An 18,794-nucleotide genomic window follows, 5' to 3' on the forward strand; every position below is an offset into this window, starting at 1 on the left:
TTAGTAATTTGTTGCATGAGAAAGATAAGTTGTGGGTACAGGTGTTGGTGGCGAAATACTTGAAGAATGAGTCATTTTTTACAGCACAACACAAGCAAGGAGAATATTTGTACTTAACAAACTCTTGCTTGAGAGTTGTCGTACCTGGATTGCATAGCTCAATATTAGGAATTCTTGCACAAGAAAACTCACTAAAGAGCGATGAAATTATAGATCTTACCCTCCTTAATTGAGTTTAGGCTATAATATTGTTGTAATATTGAATGAAATTGTGATAGTGACATTGTAATTAGTGTAATATTGTAATATCATTAATGTTGTAATATCATTAATGTTGTTTGTCATCTTGTCTTCTGTTTTAACATATGGTTCAACATCTCATCTGTTGCCTTCTCCCACTTTAAAGTGCGTTCCTTGCGCACCCACACCTTAAAAGTGTGTACGGAACGCACCTAGACGTGCGTAAATAATGCACCTTTAAAGTGCGAGTGAAATTTTTTTATAAGAGCCTTTTTAAATTTTACAAATATAAGGATGACATGAAAATATATGCGGTTGAGACAATTACACTTCCTTAATTTTATGTGCAAATATGTGTATAAGAGATTCGGATTTAATTAAAATTTACAATTGTGGAACTTCAAACTATGATAAATTTTTTTAGTTATTTACTATTTATTTGTTATATCAGTATTGTAGATTTTATTAAATTGAATCATTATAAAATAATATGGGATATCCTTCCTACTTCATCATTTCCTTATCCGTTGTTTACAACATAACTACCATATGAATGAACCTGTCACTCCCATCCCAGGATTAAACTAAGATGATTACAAGCATTTCCAACATCTCTGATGCTGCTTTTCCATTCGTTCATACCTCAATTCAAAAATCCCAAAATTCTAATCAGCACCAATCCCCCACTTTGAAATTCACTCAATTCAAAGCAAAAGAGATACAACCACTCCAACCAAAACGAAATGTGCAGTTCAACTTGGACCAAACACAACACATCCATGGCCACTTCATCAAAACCTGTTCCAATTCCAGTTTTCAACTCCCTCTTCCTGCACTTGAATCCTATTCAAGTGGTGCAACAATTTACAGCTTCCTCCTAACATCTTACATAAAAAACAATTGCCCTGAAGATGCAGTGAAAATCTATACCTATATGCGTCGAGCCGACACTGAAGTGGATAACTTCATTGTCCCATCAGTTCTCAAAGCATGCTCTCTCATACCTTCATTTCAGCTAGGACAAGAGGTGCACGGTTTTGTTGTGAAAATGGATTCCATAGGGATGTTTTTGTATGTAACGCGATAATCATGATGTATGGCGAGGTTGGGAGCCTGGAATTTGCACGCCAATTGTTTGATAAAATGGTTGACAAAGATGCTGTTTCTTGGAGTACTATGATTAGGAACTATGGTAGGAATGGGTTGCTTGATGAGGCATTGGATCTTTTGAGAGATATGCGTGTTGCGGGAGTAAAGCCTAGTGAAATTGCAATGATAAGCATCATTCATGTCTTTGCAGAACTTGTTGATTTGAAATTGGGGAAAGCCCTGCATGGTTATGTAATGAGGAATAGAAACTGTGGGCAATCAGGGGTTCCTCTAAGTACTTCTCTGATAGATATGTATGTCAAATGTAAGAATTTAGCTTATGCAAGAAGTGTTTTTGATGGTTTTTCTGGGGCTAGTATTGTTTCATGGACGACTATGATTGCAGGCTACATTCATACCAATAATTTGAATGAAGGTATTAGACTTTTTGTCAAAATGCGAAGGGAGGGTGTGATTCCAAATGAGATTACAATCCTTAGTTTGGTCAAAGAATGTGGCACAGTAGAAGCTCTAGAATTTGGTAAGTTGTTACATGCTTTCACTTTAAGAAATGGGATTACCATTTCTTTGGTTCTGGCCACTGCTTTTATTGATATGTATGGTAAATGTGGTGATTTTAGAAGTGCGAGATATGTTTTTGATAGCATTGAGAACAAAGATTTAATGATTTGCAGTGCCATGATTTCGGCTTATGCGCAAACCAATTGCATAGATGAGGTGTTTGATATCTTTGTCCAGATGAATGATTGTGGAATAAGGCCAAATGAGATAACCATGGTTAGTCTCCTTGTGTTATGTGCAAAAGCTGGATCCCTTGAAATGGGTAAGTGGATCCATTCTTACATAGACAAGCAAGGGATTAAAAGAGACACGAAACTTAAAACGTCTTTGGTTGACATGTATGCAAAGTGTGGAGACATAGATACAACCTATAGACTTTTCGCTGCAGCCACTGACCGAGACATTTTGATGTGGAATGTCATGATATCGGGTTGCGCAATGCTTGGTGATGGTGAGGCAGCACTAGAACTCTTTGTAGAAATGGAAGCACAAGGGGTTATCCCTAATGACATCACATTTATTGGAGCTCTTAAAGCTTGTAGTCATTCTGAATTGTTGCAAGAGGGGAAGAGGCTCTTTCATATGATGGTTCATGACTTCGGATTAGTCCCTAAGGTAGAGCACTATGGATGCATGGTGGATCTTCTCGGTCGAGCCGGATTGCTTGATGAAGCTCAGAAACTAATCATTGACATGCCCATGAGGCCAAACAATGCTGTATTGGGATCTCTGCTTGCTGCATGTAAGCTTCACAAAAATGTTAAACTTGGGGAATGGGCAGCAGGACAATTTCTCTCATTGGAATCCCACAAGTGTGGATATAATGTTCTTATGTCAAACATATATGCGGCAGAAAATAGATGGGGTGATGTTGCCGATATTAGAAGAGCTATAAGGGATGCAGGAATTAGTAAAGAGCCAGGTGTCAGCTCCATAGAAGTGAATGGATCAGTTCATGAATTCATAATGGGAGATAGGGAGCACCCGGAAACTAGAAGAATTTACGAAATGGTCACTGAGATGAGAGAAAAACTGGACAATGTTGGATACACCCCGGATATATCTGTTGTGCTTATGAACATAGATAGGGAGGAGAAAGAAACTGCACTTAACTATCACAGTGAAAAACTGGCTATGGCATATGGTCTCATTAGCACAGCTCCTGGTGCTCCAATTCGAATTGTAAAGAATCTTAGAGTTTGTGATGATTGTCACAATGCAACCAAGTTACTCTCCAAGATTTATGGGAGGGAGATAATAGTGAGGGACCGGAATCGTTCTCACCACTTCAAGGAAGGATCTTGTTCTTGTCATGATTATTGGTAAAAACTGTGCAAAGGTTAAAGATTTCACATATATAGGCCGTACATATTTGCTCAAGCTTCACAAATAATGCGGTTAAAGACGTAAAGCATGCTTTTCTTTGTCTAATATACTTTAGAAATTAATTACTCAAATTAGCAAAATAGTGTATTAGATCATAAAACTGAGATAGTTTTTTTTCTATTTTATGTTAGTAGTTAAATTTTTTAGAAGTACATCATGAGTTAGTAAGTTCCCGAGAGTCTGAGACTATATAAGCATGCATCTCATGTATAGTAAGCTTCTGCAATGAATACAAAGAATTTTTTCATCATGTATGAAAGGAAGAACAAGAAAGAAAAATTGGGCTACCAGAATCTAGAGCTTGAATACATTTTCTTTCTTGTTCTTCCTTTCATCATGCTTCCACGATAATGTCAATGCACGATCATCTCGTCAACACATTGACTCCCCTCCCCCGTTTCTTAATCCAAATGAAAGTTGACTGGAACTCAAATTCTGAGGAAGAACAAAACCAGCTATTTTCTAAAAGGCTTAAATGCACTTTTGGACCCCCCAAATTTATATTTTTTGTGATGGTTGACCTTGATCTTATTTTTCTACGAACTCCAAGCAAAAAGACACTACTAAAAAATAAACATTTCACATCAGAGTTTTCACATAGGTGAATGAAATATCTGATGTAAAAGATAACGGCAAAGTAACTTTGTACGTTTCCCTCTCCTTCTCCTAGACCCAAGGCCACCGCGCGAATTCCATTCTGAATCGCATCACATTCGTTGGTCTTCTCTTCTCAGGTGCTCTTCGCAAATTTGCTATCATCTCTCTTGCTCTCTTCATTTTCTCGGAATAAGGTAGATTTTCTTGCAGTCCCTGTCGTTGATTTCTCAGTTTCTGCTTTCATGGAATGTCCAACTAAATAGGTATGTGTTAACTTTTGTCTGTCTCTCAAATTTTGGGGCCCTAATTGCCATTTCTGTTCATGTTAGGCTCTTAATTTTGGCTTGTTTAACTAGGGTCTATAACTCTATATGGTTCTTATTATGTGTTGCTGTAACTTGCAATCAGTTTTCATAGTGTGAAAAGTGTACATGTGTAATTAAAACACAAGACAATGACAACTTAATAACACAATCAATGATAGGAGAGTCTATCCCAATAAACTGAATGATTTCTCTAAGATTGATGAACAGTTATTACTAGTGTTTGATAAATGACTATTTGGATTTACCATATATTGCACTACTTGTGATTTGCTAATTGGAATGTAATGATGAGTATTAATCAATCTTAACTCAATCTTAAAGAGTTTTGATCAGTTTGATTCTTATCAATCTTAACTCAACTTATGGTGACTTGGTGAATCAACATTTTGCATGTATATATATTCATGACCAAGCAATCAGATTAGTTTTTTTTACTTGTTTGACACGATTAGCCAATGTGATTTCCTTTCTTCACCTGATGAAATAATTATGTGCTTTCTATTGAGTCAAAGAGAGTTTGAGGAAACCAACTTGCTGGCCAAAAAAATTGGGATAAAAATGTAAGGATATGTCAATTTGGGTGTTCAAACTGGTTCTGTCAGCTTTTGTGGTATCTGTAAATCCTAATCTCAATTCTCAGCATGCTATCCTTTTCTGTGTTAGTGATGATTCATATTACCACTTTTAACTCACAGCCATATCGAATTTGTGAATTGCAAGATATTCGATGACATTTTTTTGTGGTTGACATGTACTAATATACCCTTTGTTTGTCTCTCTTGTGCAGTTCTTGTTTTTTGGTGCAGCTTTTAAGGAGTTTGGTAAGAATTTGAAACAGATAGATGAATTTTAGCGAGCCTGAGGGGTGTGGCTAAGCATGGTCCCGAACTTCATTTTGTTCATTTCTATATAGCTGTCCTACATATGTTAAAGCATCTCTAATTTATTCCTTGGTTTTGGTAGTATCTTCTTCTTTCTCACTGATTAATTATCAACGTCTTCATAACCATAAATTAGTTTCAGTTGAGTTTTGGTAATCTTTTGATCCATCCATATTTATGGAGCTCTGTACTGGAAACCAATATTCAACAGTTTTGTCAATTACCATTTAAAAAGAAAATCATTGTCAACCTTGCATGATCTGCTGATATACGAAAAAGGTTTCATGTCTTTAATACGATTATTTAAATTCCATTTCCCTGTGCATGATCTGCTGATGTAGGCTGAAGACAACCTTGCCCAGGCTTTTTGTTCAGTGGGAGAATTACAATTATCTTTAGACCATTGTAAATCATCTATCCAGGTAAGACTCTTCTCAATAAGCCTACTATCTTACAGATTTGCTTGTTTCTGCCACTTTGCAAAAGCAAAAGCAAATGGATGAGGGAGGAGAGATTTGTGTTTTTGACATATATTTGTCAGAATTGTTTCTGTAGAGCTAGGACTTATCAGTTATCAGGGATCTTTTTTCAGTAGTAGAAATTTAAATAGTTGTGTGTAATTATGACATCAGTAGGTTTCTGTATTGTGCTGAGAATTGAGTATTTCAAAATCTCTATACTGATGCACTTTACTGTATTGAGAAAGTCTCCTCTTAACACCCACTTGCTATTTAATTTGACAAGTTTGGTGATCATCTTACTACAGGTGATCAAGATAGTCAAGTAGTTCTCTTCGCATTGATACAAAAGATGTATGGATGATTTCTCCTTCTTCCATCTTTTTTTATTATTAATCAAACTTAGTTTTTGAAAGATTATATGTTTCACTATTTTAATATCAAAGTTCACTCTAAAATGTGGAATCAAGGATCAAGAAGGGATTTGGAGAGGAAGGAGTATTCTATTTTTTAGCAGTCACTTGCTGGATTTGGAAAGCGAGCTTAAGGATTTTAAGATGCATAGGATGGAAAACATGGTAATATCTTTAAAACTAATCTATCGGTGTTTCTTTTCTATATATATGAGCTCCTGCAAATCAAGCTTCTCTCAGGTCAATTTTGTGGACTGATGTGAATTTGCATCAGTGCTATGGAGCCTCAACTTAGAAATGTGATCATCCTGTTGAACCTTGAGGGAAGCTTGCTTGACTGCATGTTTTATGCCTATCTGGCATTGGCTTAATTTCCCATTCTTCAATAGTAGCTAACTCCCATTATACTAGTGGAAAATTTATCTATTTTGACAAATCTTCAGTGTGATGTTCATATATTTTTCTCATGTGAAAAATTTTATGTACAAGGAGGACCACTGGCCCTATAAGACGTGCTAAAGGTGGTTGGACTGCAGAGGTTTATTTATCAATTCTGCTACTGGAGGTTTTCTGTTTCTGCACTGAATTGATGCATTTGATCTGGTTTGCTTTTTCTACTGATATACCTTTGCTTTCATTGTGTGAGTGAGTGGAAGATGTCTGATACTTGCTGCTGCTGATATGCTAATGATTTCATGTCTTCACCATGCTTGCTGCCTAGAATTTTTGTATACCTTGCTATCTGTCCTCATTAGCAATTGATCACCTTTATGCATACCTTGCTATCTGTCAAAGCAATTCCAGGTTCATAATCAACTTTTATATTTTATGGGCTTATTATTTAACAACTAGCTCAAATTTCACCACTAGAATTTTTGTTTCAGATGAGGACAAGGAACTGGCGAAACTCCTCACTGGTTACCAAGACATGGTTGGGTTTTTAAATGTGCATAAAGTTGCACGGTTAAAACTAGTGTCTGACACGTGTTGTGTCTGTGTAGTATGTTGATGTTCAACTCCATATTGATCAATTGCAGTGTCTGTGTAGTATGTTGATGTTCAACTTCATATTGATCAATGGCAGTTGTAATTTTCCCCTTTTATACTTTGCCATTGAATTTGAGGAGGAAAATTGAAGACTTTTGTAGTGTTGCAAGGTGTTTTGTATTCCTTTTCCTGAATCTATTTATCGGAGAATGGGGTATAAGAAAGCTAAATCTCATCCCCAAATTAAGAAAATATATGGTAATTAGTAACATATTATCAAATTTAGAATATATGGTAACTTATATTGCTTGATATGAGAATTGCTATATAGTATGATACGAAACATAAGAACTAAAATTGAATGCTCTGATCTTTTTTTAAAAAGGAAATATATAATTAAAAAATAAAATTGTAATGAGATGTTTTTGTCAATGTATCAATTTAAAACTTTAAAAAACTAAAGGCTGAAGCAAAATGCAAGAAAAGGGGGTGGGGGGGGGGGGAGTATTCCCTAATTTTCTAACAACTCAAGGCTGCAACTTTGTGAAAATTTTCTCTATATTTGAGTATGGTTCCCCCCCCCCCCCCCCCCACCCCCTTTTCTTGCATTTTGCTTCAGCCTTTAGTTTTTTAAAGTTTTAAATTGATACATTGGAAGTTGGCTTGGATCATCAGATTGGTGAAATGGTATTTTACTCAACATAAATTGACTATCGATTAATGGTATACATGTTATTCAGGGGTAAATAGTGGTCTTAAATGGATTCCAGTTAGCAGAGGCACTTTTCTAGATGGCATTTGTTCTGGCAGTGTTGTTGTGAAAGTGATTCGTTTCTGGTCGTGTCCTACCTTAAAAGTGAATGCAGCTTTGAATCATTTTTCGTCTGTCTCTTCTTCAATCCTTATGGTGGTAAGTTTTGAATCTGACCCTAATTCCATTTTATTTTGCCTTAACCTAATTCTGTTGTTGATCGATTTTGGATTTTGAAGATGTGGTACCTGATTTGATGCTGATTTCACCAACTCCAATATCGGTGTTGTAGATGTTGGTCTTTATGAACTATTTGAGGTTCACAGGAAAATAGACTAATTTGAACTGAAACACCAGGTAGCTTGGATGTAGGTAATTGTTTCTCTCCATTAAAATGCTTCAATTACATTTAAATGAGAATTTCCACTTATGTGCACTTCTATGTCATGGCCTACTGTAGGAGAAGAGATTTATTTGAGCAAGGATCTTAAAGTAAAATGCATATGAAAATGGCTCTTCTACACGATACATCCTCTTGCCATTTATTGCCTTTCCTGATTTCCTCCCAAGTTTGGGTTACCTTTCTTAGTATTTATTATGTGGCTGATTTGAGCTAAAGTCAACTATTTTTATGATGTTTTGAATGCTTACTTCTTCTGTATACAGTGGTTTTTTTACGTTTGATCTTTTTTCCTGTTTTATTTTCTTACTACATTTTTTTTTACATGAAAACCTTTGGATTATGTTTTGCAGTTCAAGAAATCATGGTCAAGGAGAATGTTCACCTTTGAGTAATGTTTAATCACTAGTATATCTGCCCGTGCTCTGCACGGTTAGTTTTCCATGATAAATTGTGTAACACAAACAATACTCTACCCATATATTACATATTATTGATCAGAAAATCTGGGCCATTCATTCACTTGTGAACACAGTTCATCGTTCATTTCACTACATGAAAACAATACCACTTCAGCAAAACCTAGAAATCCTATTAGGTCTGATCATGTATTAATACATCAATAATGGCTTCTTTCTCACAGGTAAAAAAAAAGGTCAATGTATCTCCTTCCTTTAATCCATGTGTTCTGCAAAAGGTTCTCCAACCCTTACCAAATCTCGCATATGTGCGTCGTGGAACACCAAGAATCTTGCATTGAACTTCTTTGCCAGTTGGCCCTCTCAATAGCCAGTTGTAAACTTCACCTTGTCGTAGATATTCATAAACATGTGCAGGCAAATTCTGCAAGCATCATTACAACCTATTAGGAACCTTAATTAGCATGTTAAAAAGCTTAAGCAAATTAGTTTTACTATACCAGCTGACTTGAAGATACTTGATTTGGTGATAGCCTGGAGGCGAAAAAACAGGGATACACAATCCATTCTGGGTCCCTACTATTTTGGATCCGGGTGGATTCAGCCTGGCTTGAAATTGCAACATCAACAGTAGGGGGTGGGGGGGTTAAAACTGGAGGTGGAGGTGGGGGAAGGTAACATACTTCCTCAATACTTTCATTGTATATAAACAAATCAAAGTTGGAAAATCCCTGGAATTTGAGAAGCAACCAGTTCAACCCTTCCAAAGAATAATACTTCCGTATCTCCGGCAGACCTTTAAACAAATAGGGCTTTCCAGCATTTTTATCATATGAAACAAAATGAACCTTTCCAAAGGGATCAATCAACTTCCACTGGTTGAGTAGTTCATGATCAAATTCGTTAGCAAATTGTGGTGAAACTAAGGCTACTTCCTGCACATTCAAATTAAGTCAAAAAATATACACACATACACTAATAAAGCAAAATCTATATGATGAGCTTTATCACCTGGCCAGGTAATGTGAAAATGGCAATGGAGTCCCTACAACAAAGAAGATCATCTTCAAAATTCAGCTCCATCTACACAGTTGATTTTGGATATGTGGAATGAACTCACTGCACTCCGGTGTGTATACAAAGGATTATAAGTAGTTGCTACAATGGGTGTCTATGATATGCTGGCACAGTTGAATATTGGAGTCAAAGTTAAAAAACATGCATACCTTTTTGCAGAGCCTCAAGCAGAACTTAAGTTATTTCCAATTAGCCATCAAACCGTTTACTACCAATTCTACTTTTGGGTGGCTGAAATAATTAGTAGACGTTGTGTCAGAGTTGGGAATTCGTAAAAACGGGGTTGCCCTTATTGCAGCATTTATATTTGACTGTGTAATGTTTGAAAAAATATACTGACAAAGAAAGGAAACAGGTTTATTGATTATACCATATATCATGAATTAATTGACCTTCTTTGATTTGGTGGCCTTTCTTAAGCATGAATTATTACCTGAGCCTCTCAGTCGGTGAAAGGTGTTTATCAAAAAGACTTGGAAATACTGATTTTATTTGGCATCACTACATGGGCAGTATATTAGGATATAGATTGCAACCTGAAGCATCTTGACATAAGTTTTTTCAACTTAATAGTAGTAGATACAATATGTCTGGCATTAGATAACAGATTAGAGTATTTGGCTTATTACAGAATATAGATGGAAAACTAAAATAGTTAATGTACTGGATCAATGGGAAGTGGACAACATGGAACTGCCACAAAATTACACATATGATTTTAAGAGAGCCCCCCAAACTGTTTTGACCACGTAATTGTCTGCAAAAACATGACAAACATATATAAAAAAGATATTGAAATGATATCCTTACAACAATGTTATAATTTAATACATATAAGAGTAAGATTTAAAACTTACAGTATTTCATATATGATGGTTCTTCAAACGTTTTGAAAAACTTCATTGTATACCACATTTTTGGTGACCTTTGAGATTAATCCATCTTCATCTAACAATAAAATTTTGAGACCTTTTCTGGACTTTACTCTTGATAAGGCAACATATAACTGTCCATGAGTAAATACTGGCTTAGGCAAATACAAACCGACATGAGAAAGCGTCTGACCTTGACTTTTATTAATCGTCATTGCAAAACATAAAGCAATGGGAAACTGTCTCCTGACAAATTTAAATGGTAAACCAGAGTCTGTAGGTACTAAATCCATTCTTGATATAAGAACCTTCTCACCTAACTGCTTCCCTGATACTACATTGGCAACAATAACATTTTTTCCCATATCTTTAACAATCATTCTAGTACCATTACAAAGTCCACCTGCTTGGTCAATGTTGCGCAACAACATAATAGGGACACCCACTTTCAAACTCAATTTGTGATTTGGTATACCGGAACATTGAATATTATTGAGGAACTCAGTTGTGAACCATTCTGCTTCGACCTCTGAGTCTTCATCTGACCTGCAAGTTGTATCACAACTCAAATATTCTTTAATCTCACCTGGAATTTTACCTAGCATTTCAGTATTAATAATTTCTACACTTTCTAATGTAGGAGCCAAAATAGCCCTATCTTCAAAGAATTTGTAATTCTTTTCATTCAAATTTTGCAGCATTTGAGGGTAAGCAAAGTCAATCAAACTTTGAATTGGATTATCAGAGTCAAGAATAAGAAGATCATCTGGAATCTGAATTGTAGAATCTTCTGCATCAATTGTATTCACCTTTCCGTCACCAATGTCTAATAGCCAGTCAGCAAACCTTTTAATTTCAATCTTTTCATCATGACATTTTGAGCTAATAAGCCTCATGTTTTTGGTAAGTTTTAGCACATGACATTGCTTCCAAAGATAAGACGAATTGATTGTGGCACTAACAATTTCAGAACGACTTCCTTTCTGAATAACTGGCAAAATTTGCCTAAAATCTCCACCCAAAACCACCACTTTACCCCCAAAAGGCATGCCACTATCAACACTTTGATGCGACTTCATTATATCATTTAAAGTCCGGTCCAATGCTTCAAAACACCATTTATTGAGCATGGGTGCTTCATCCCATATGATCAAACTTGTTTTTTGTAACAACTCTGCCTTTAAAGAACCTTGTGATACATTGCAAGTTGAACTCTCTTTTATAGAAATTGGAATAGAAAACCTAGAATGTGCAGTTCTGCCACCAGGTAAAAGCAAAGAAGCAATACCACTTGAAGCAACATTTAATACAATCAACCCTTGTGCCCTAACAGCAGCTGATAATGTATTCCACAAATAGGTCTTACCAGTACCTCCAAAACCATATAAGAAAAAGAGACCTCCAGCTCTATTCATAACTGCATCCATTATGGATTTGTATATCTTATGTTGTTCAGCAGTTAATGAATTGAGTAATGATTTGTGCAAATCTTCCATTTCAGCTTTATCATAATTCAATTCATCCGCTACAAATTTGTTCTCAAATTGGGAGTCATCAAATAAGTGTGGAAATGGTAAGCATGGATAATCTTTTAAAGATCTTCCATTCATATGCAGTAGTTTCTCCAATTCTATTAAACAAAGATTCTTTAAATCATCATCATTTATATGAAGATCTACACCAAAAAAAACCCCAATAATTATCTCATGCAAATATATACATTAACATAATTTCGATAAAAAAAATTTCCAAACCTGAATTGCGCAGCTTTTTCCTCCTTTCATAAACTATACTGTCAGACAAAATTCTCCAAGACTTTTCCCACACAAATTCAGGTTTGCTCATTGTGTTTGTTGTAAGCAACATTACAAAGAACTTTCGCAGCTGGGTACCTACAAAAATATATATGGTAATTAGATAATACTATCATGAACAACAGAGGAAGTTGATATAAATTTCGTGCTGTATTTTATGACAAATAAAAGACATTAATTGGATGTTACACACCTGATGCTAATTCATTTGCTTCCGTAATTGCATCTAAGAATTCCTTATCATCAGCTAATAATCCTAAGGCGTAACATGCGTCACGAAATGTAGGATATTCAACATCATCCACAGTGCGAATGCTCTCCCAACTTGTGCAACCTTTCTGTAGAGTCAATAAAATTCTCAAGTAATAAAGTTCACCAACTCCATGAGGAATATATTGGAGTCTTCCAATAGATGTCCCTTTCTTCCTTGGATGCCATGAATGAGTGTCTTCATCATATACAAAATGGGATGGGAACTCTGCATATGTAAACGCTTTTCCTTCACCATACTTACAATTGGCTTTCATCCAAGCTATAAACATAGTGTCTTTTTCAGTAGCCTTGTCTACCACGCGCTTTAAATCATCATGATCTTTAAAACAAACACTTTGTTTATTTGGAAGATGAAATGTCACTTTTTTAACCGAAGGCCATTTGACATGAATAAATAATTTCAATGTCCTCCAAACTGCTTCACACGGAGTAAGGTATCTACAATCATAATATTGTTTAATTTCATCTTTGACCTCAGTCTCCGTGCAATCTTTGTTCTGATTGGATATCTCAACATTTACTCTATCCGGCCCTTTGCTAACATATTTGAAGAGATATTTGATTGCATTTGACTTGTTGCAATATTCAACATTGATATGACCATTGTATAACATGAGTAATTGAGGATTATAAGGGACAACAAAACTATTATCCATGCGAATACCTTTCTTGTCCACATAAACTCCAGTGTCTCTTCTTTTATAAACAGGATAACCATCATCATCAATTATAGTGCTTTCTTGGAATTTTTTCGGAAAAAATTTACTGCACTTTCCATCTGTCATGCAAGGAGATTTGTAATGTCCCGAACCACAAGGCCCATGCAACATGTAAGTAGACAAAATACTTGTCACGTTTAGTGTTGGAGGTTAAAATAAATTATAAAACATATGAAAATATAAGGATAATGATACATGTTAATAGTTATAAGTTGTAAGTGTATTAAAACAATGCATGCGGTGATGATAGTGGGGCAATAATGTCACATATAAAGACACGTCAAATTTTTAAATATAGTATTAGAATTGCAACCAACTTTCATTCAATTGAAAATGGATGCTTTTTTGTCGTTGATAAAACTGGGTTTTAGGAACATAACTTGGTTGAGACAACTGAGATAAAAGTTAGCCATACAAAAGGGCACTGCGTTTTGTGCAGTCTGGAAGCACATTAAGAGGGGTAACCAGTAATATCTAGTATAACCATAGGAATTGGACACACAATGCTCCCTCTATTTGCAAATTAGTCCATCAAAAGTCTTACAATTTTGCATACTCTTTGGAGACATCATGAAATGAATTTTTAAGGACTATAATGCAATTCTAATTTGTGGACAGGGTGAATTGAAAATGTGTTTAACAATCCACAGCAACTAAAAGTGTTATTTTGCCCACACAAAATTCATTATTATCTTGTCTAGTATAGATGAGTACATGTAGTATCTAGTATATCCATAGCAATTGGACACACAATGCTCCCTCTATTTGCAAATTAGTCCATCAAAAGTTTTACAATTTTGCAAACTCTTTGGAGACATCATGAAATGAAGTTTTAAGGACTATAATGCAATTCCAGTTTGTGGACATGATCAGTTGAAAATGTGTTTAACAATCCACAGCAACTAAAAGTGTTATTTTGCCCACACAAAAATCATGATTATCTTGTATAGTATAGATGAGTACATGTAATATCAGGATGCCACTAAGTTTCATCCAGCCTAACTAAGAACAACAAAATAATCCACTGCAAGGTTCAAGCAGGAAAACTCAGTTTTCACTTGAAAAACACAACCCTTTATATACCATACCCTTGATTCAAGAGTATCTAAGTTTATAGTATAAATAATAGGCCACAGCAAGGTTCACTTGGATGGTATTAGTAGATGCTTGATTCTACTGCATACATCTCAATTTTTAATAAACCATACACTTGATTCATGGGATCCTAAATTTTTCTTAAACAACAAAACCCATTACAGTTAAGTGTGAAATGGTTTGATTACGTTCCAAGTATGATCTACATGGATTTTAAGTGTGGAATGGATATAGTGGTGTATGTAAGTACTTACATAATTGTCATCAAAATAAATTAAAGTAACATAAATCAACCATGTCCACTACAAAAGTACCTAATTGACGACGCAAAATACTACTTTCATATTTATATTGATGACCATGTCCATGGGAACTGGTATTTCTTGGAACAAACAACAGCAATTGAAATAGCAGACTGGAATTTAAAAACATAACATAGATAATAAGGTGAAAAAAGACACTGCAACCACATGTTGCTTCTTAACAACTTAAAATTACACCAAATACATTTAAAACAACTGCATCGTCAATATGATAGGTCTCAATTCTTCTACTTCCTCATCTTTGGAAACACCTTCTTCTTCCTGCCCGTCAAAACCAACACACCATCGTTCTCAGGTGAAGGACTCCTCTTAGGACTGATGATGTCTTGAGTATTTCCAGCTAGATCAATCGCTGGAGATTCCAATGACATAGCAGGTTGATTCGCAGGACCTTCCAAAGATTCTTCAGTTTGGGTGGCTTTCTCATTGGACACAACAGCAAAGTCTTCCAACAAATCCTGCAAAAATATCAATTAATACTTAATTATAACCTTGTCTATATAATGTGGTAAAGAAGGAACAATAACATACTTCTAAAAATATAAACCTTCGCTAATTCCTCATGCTTCACAGCTTCTGGATTCAGAGTAGACTGAGGGGTGAGCAGCAAACGACTTGAAGAGGCACCAACCTTTATCCCGTATTCATTAAGATCAGGACCAGCATTAGGTAAATAAACATAACAAAAATAAGGTAGAGAAACACCTACACTGTTATCTAACTGCAATGTTTTGAACTGCTCAATAATCGATTGATCAGTGCAGACACGCTTTACACGATATGAAGTCTCAAATCTGGACCTGTCAAACCTCTGACCTTGGAAATTTTTAACCTCAATCTTGAAAAGAGCAGATCTCCCAACAAAGCTAGTTAATTCAACAGGAATCCCCATCCCATTATCATTCTGAAAGTTATATACAACCAATAAAAATTTTAACTTGGCCACAGGTTGTTCGTTAAAAAAATATAATGTTGAAACATACCTTGTCACAAGCATCAACCATTTCAGAGCAAGTTTTCCCAACCAGTGCAGTGGCTTCTTTATCAAAGAGGATAAAGTTTGCACTGCCAGAATTATCTTCCACCCTGACTTGAAGACGATACCTAAACCAAATGAAATATACCATTACTATCTAACCACCCAACGTTACCATGAGAACATTTAAAATGAAGTCAACCAAACCTAGGATAGACGGCCAGCACGTGACGGTTACATCCCTCACAGAAAAACATCCTTTCATCAGCATACACCTTGCGGCTACATCTACAGGCAGTGTACCACCAATCAACACCTTCTTCAAGAGGAAGAATGGTACCATACACAACACAGACACAATCCTACACAAACAAATAATATTATCATCAAAAGTCTGGCATATAACGCAAGAGTTATCAACATTTCTCATTTGATAACAATGAGATGCAATCTCAAACCTTCTTGATTTCCCTCAAATCAGCAATAGACTTGCTAATTGTCAGAACCAGGAAATCATCCTCGCCAGAAACGGTTTTGGAATCAGACAATTGGCTAACAGAGTGCGATGCACTTTCATTGGCTTCCAAAAAACTGCAAGGAACATTGGGCAGACAATCAAGTACACAATTTCAATGACTAAAATTTAAAGTCCAAAACATAGACGCATACCTGGTTTTCAAAACATCAGCCATTGGTAGATCTGGGTCAAACAGAATTTTAGTAGTCCCATGAACATTTTGAAGGCTGTTGTGCCCCTGAAAGGATTTGACTTTAGCAAACTGTATGATCACGACAGGGTTGTTGAGTTCACCACCGCCAAGAAAATTAGCAAGCTCATCAACATAAGCTCCGAATAGGGCGCACTCAACCCTGACCCTGGAAGTAAATGTGAATGACTACATTATAGGTTCAAACGATGAAAATCAAATAATCCAAAAACTTAAGGGAAATTACCCTGCAGAATCAATCTCAATCACATTCATCTTTGATTTCTTCCCATTAGTAACAATCTCCCTCTCAACTCCAACGCCGGTTAGAATGCCAATCACATCTGCAAAACATAACCATATGGAATACGAAATTGTTAAAGGGGTGGAACACATAATTGTCATAGGCAGATAAAAGTCTAAAATGATACCAATTAGGAAAGAGGAATCATAGGTAGGAGCTAAAAGGTCAGCTAGAGGAACAAAGCTGTAGGGGAACGCATCAATAGGAAACTGGTCCATTGGGCGCACTTCAGTGTTATACATGAAACATATCTTGTAATTATGACGTGTAGTTTTATACTCCCCACTACTATCCACTAACACAAATGAGGACACACTGTAAACCTTCCCCTCAACCAGTAACTTCTCAAACTTGTACATCAGAGTCTTTTTAATACTGGCATGGATCTTGGTACCCTTCAAAGTAAAGAGGCATACAACCATTACCAACACGGAATATTTAATATTATTCTGGAAAATAAATGTATAACATAGACAAATAGACAAAACGATATCAAGCCAGTACCTTATCATCCATCAGGACAAGCTCAAGAGAAAGGGGCAACTTCGATGTGGCAAACCCTTGGCTGTACCAAATCCGGATCACCTTCACCATAATCCTCCAATGTTGCTTCCCAGAACGAAGCTCAGCAACATTATGGTAAACAGACTCCATCACAAATCACTCAGAAAGGAAGTAAAACGTACAGGGAATGGTAAGCAAATCAACGTTGGTGGGTGGGTGTGGTAGATACAATGGCCTTGTACTAAATTTATAGTTGGAAAAAAGTAGAAACCGGGAGAATCACAGAATTGGAGAATGTATTTTTTTTTTTTTTCAAATTTGAAAAGGGGGAGAAACACATGAATCACACAGAGGTAGGTAGCAGTGGGAAAATCATGGTATTTGAGAAGTATGGTGTTAAAACATCTGCTAAAGATTTTTTCCTTCAGAGGGCTGATAAGAACCCGGGGAACGGAGACACGTGGCAAACTTCTTAGAGAGCGACACGTCAAATTTTGTCCTGGTAAACGGCTTGTGCTTTGTATCTAGTATAGATTCAGTATATATCCCTCAGAGAGTGTTTGGTGTTTCATGTAAGGTAAGAAGGAATTCACCAGAAATTCATTACCCATCTCCTTTAATTGTTGAGAGCAATGTGATATAAATAATCAAGTATCTAATGACCCCAAGTTCTTATTGGATCATCTTTAAAATGATTTTCTCTGTCCTAAGATAATATATATGTATAGATTATACATGTATATGGTTTGTAGTCTCCATGGTGTAAAGTACCTCCTGCTAATATTCTGAAGATAAATATAGATGATTCTTATAAAAAGGAGTTGAGTGCTGAGTTTGTTTTTGGTTGAAACACCATTTGACTAAACCTGCTAATATTCTGTATATATGTGTCACAATAGAGTTACTCTATTGCTAAATATTTGATGATATTATTATAGTTATCCCCCCTTCTACTCTAATTATTGCTCTTCCCAATTTAAGACCAATATTAAATGTAATGTTGACAAAAAGAGTACATGGCAATTATTCGAAGTAGACTATTAGAACAAATAGTCTTTCTCTATGAACAAAACTACCTGCCATTATTTTACTAAATTTTGTTTCTTTTATAATGTTGACAAAAAGAGTACATGAGTTTTAGGTGAAGTGCATAATGGTTGGTTCAAGGAGGACATTTGGGGTATTCCATGAGAGAGCTTGAGCATAAAAGAGGTTAGAGAAGCAAGCCATTGAGAGAGCATGGTTCATTTAAATTCCCAATTTTTTGGCTGCAGATTGCATAAATGGGGGCAAGCCATTGATATCAATCCAACTTCTAACTTTTGTCATTCCTAATTTTCTATAATATGTACGTATGTTGGAGTTTTCCCCTTATTGAAAAATCAGAACCTTTCCAATCCCCCTTTCTGTATTCCATTGTTGGGTAAGTCCATATGTGGATTAACATGGGGCCGTGATGAGCCATATTTTGATGAAATAATGGCACTCATGAAGGGAAGGTTAATGAGAGAGATGTAGGGTTCATTCTGTTCTTTTTATATGAATTTAAGGTTCCTGAATGTTTTTTTCTTTGTTAACTGGTATAAATATTGCAGACTGAG

At 35.7% G+C, this 18,794-nt stretch overlaps 2 protein-coding genes, 1 long non-coding RNA gene and 1 pseudogene across 3 annotated transcripts; 2 read left to right on the plus strand and 2 right to left on the minus strand.

Moving 5' to 3' along the window:
- The first annotated feature begins 775 nt into the window (after nt 1-775).
- Nucleotides 776-3,261, plus strand: LOC130742849 (pentatricopeptide repeat-containing protein At4g21065-like; annotated as a pseudogene).
- Nucleotides 3,262-7,552: 4,291 nt separating this feature from the next.
- LOC130742852 (uncharacterized) lies at nt 7,553-9,070 on the plus strand. Its single transcript, XR_009021285.1, has 3 exons — nt 7,553-7,869; nt 7,950-8,082; nt 8,464-9,070. It is a non-coding gene; the product is annotated as an uncharacterized LOC130742852 (long non-coding RNA).
- Nucleotides 9,071-10,486: 1,416 nt separating this feature from the next.
- Nucleotides 10,487-11,746, minus strand: LOC130742851 (uncharacterized). Its single transcript, XM_057594944.1, has one exon. The coding sequence runs from the start codon at nt 11,606-11,608 to the stop codon at nt 10,487-10,489; it is 1,122 nt and encodes a 373-aa protein (XP_057450927.1). The 5' UTR covers nt 11,609-11,746.
- A 3,008-nt stretch (nt 11,747-14,754) lies between these two features.
- Nucleotides 14,755-17,697, minus strand: LOC130742850 (replication factor A protein 1-like). The gene is made up of 10 exons (XM_057594943.1): nt 17,194-17,697; nt 16,817-17,084; nt 16,633-16,729; nt 16,348-16,554; nt 16,137-16,269; nt 15,886-16,040; nt 15,686-15,806; nt 15,412-15,606; nt 15,250-15,333; nt 14,755-15,160 (listed from the first exon to the last, which is right to left on the minus strand). The coding sequence occupies exons 1-10, from the start codon at nt 17,341-17,343 to the stop codon at nt 14,930-14,932; spliced, it is 1,641 nt and encodes a 546-aa protein (XP_057450926.1). The 5' UTR covers nt 17,344-17,697; the 3' UTR covers nt 14,755-14,929.
- Nucleotides 17,698-18,794: the final 1,097 nt, after the last annotated feature.

This window comes from Lotus japonicus, chromosome 3 (genome assembly GCF_012489685.1).
Source record: "Lotus japonicus ecotype B-129 chromosome 3, LjGifu_v1.2".
Lineage (NCBI taxonomy): Eukaryota > Viridiplantae > Streptophyta > Magnoliopsida > Fabales > Fabaceae > Lotus > Lotus japonicus.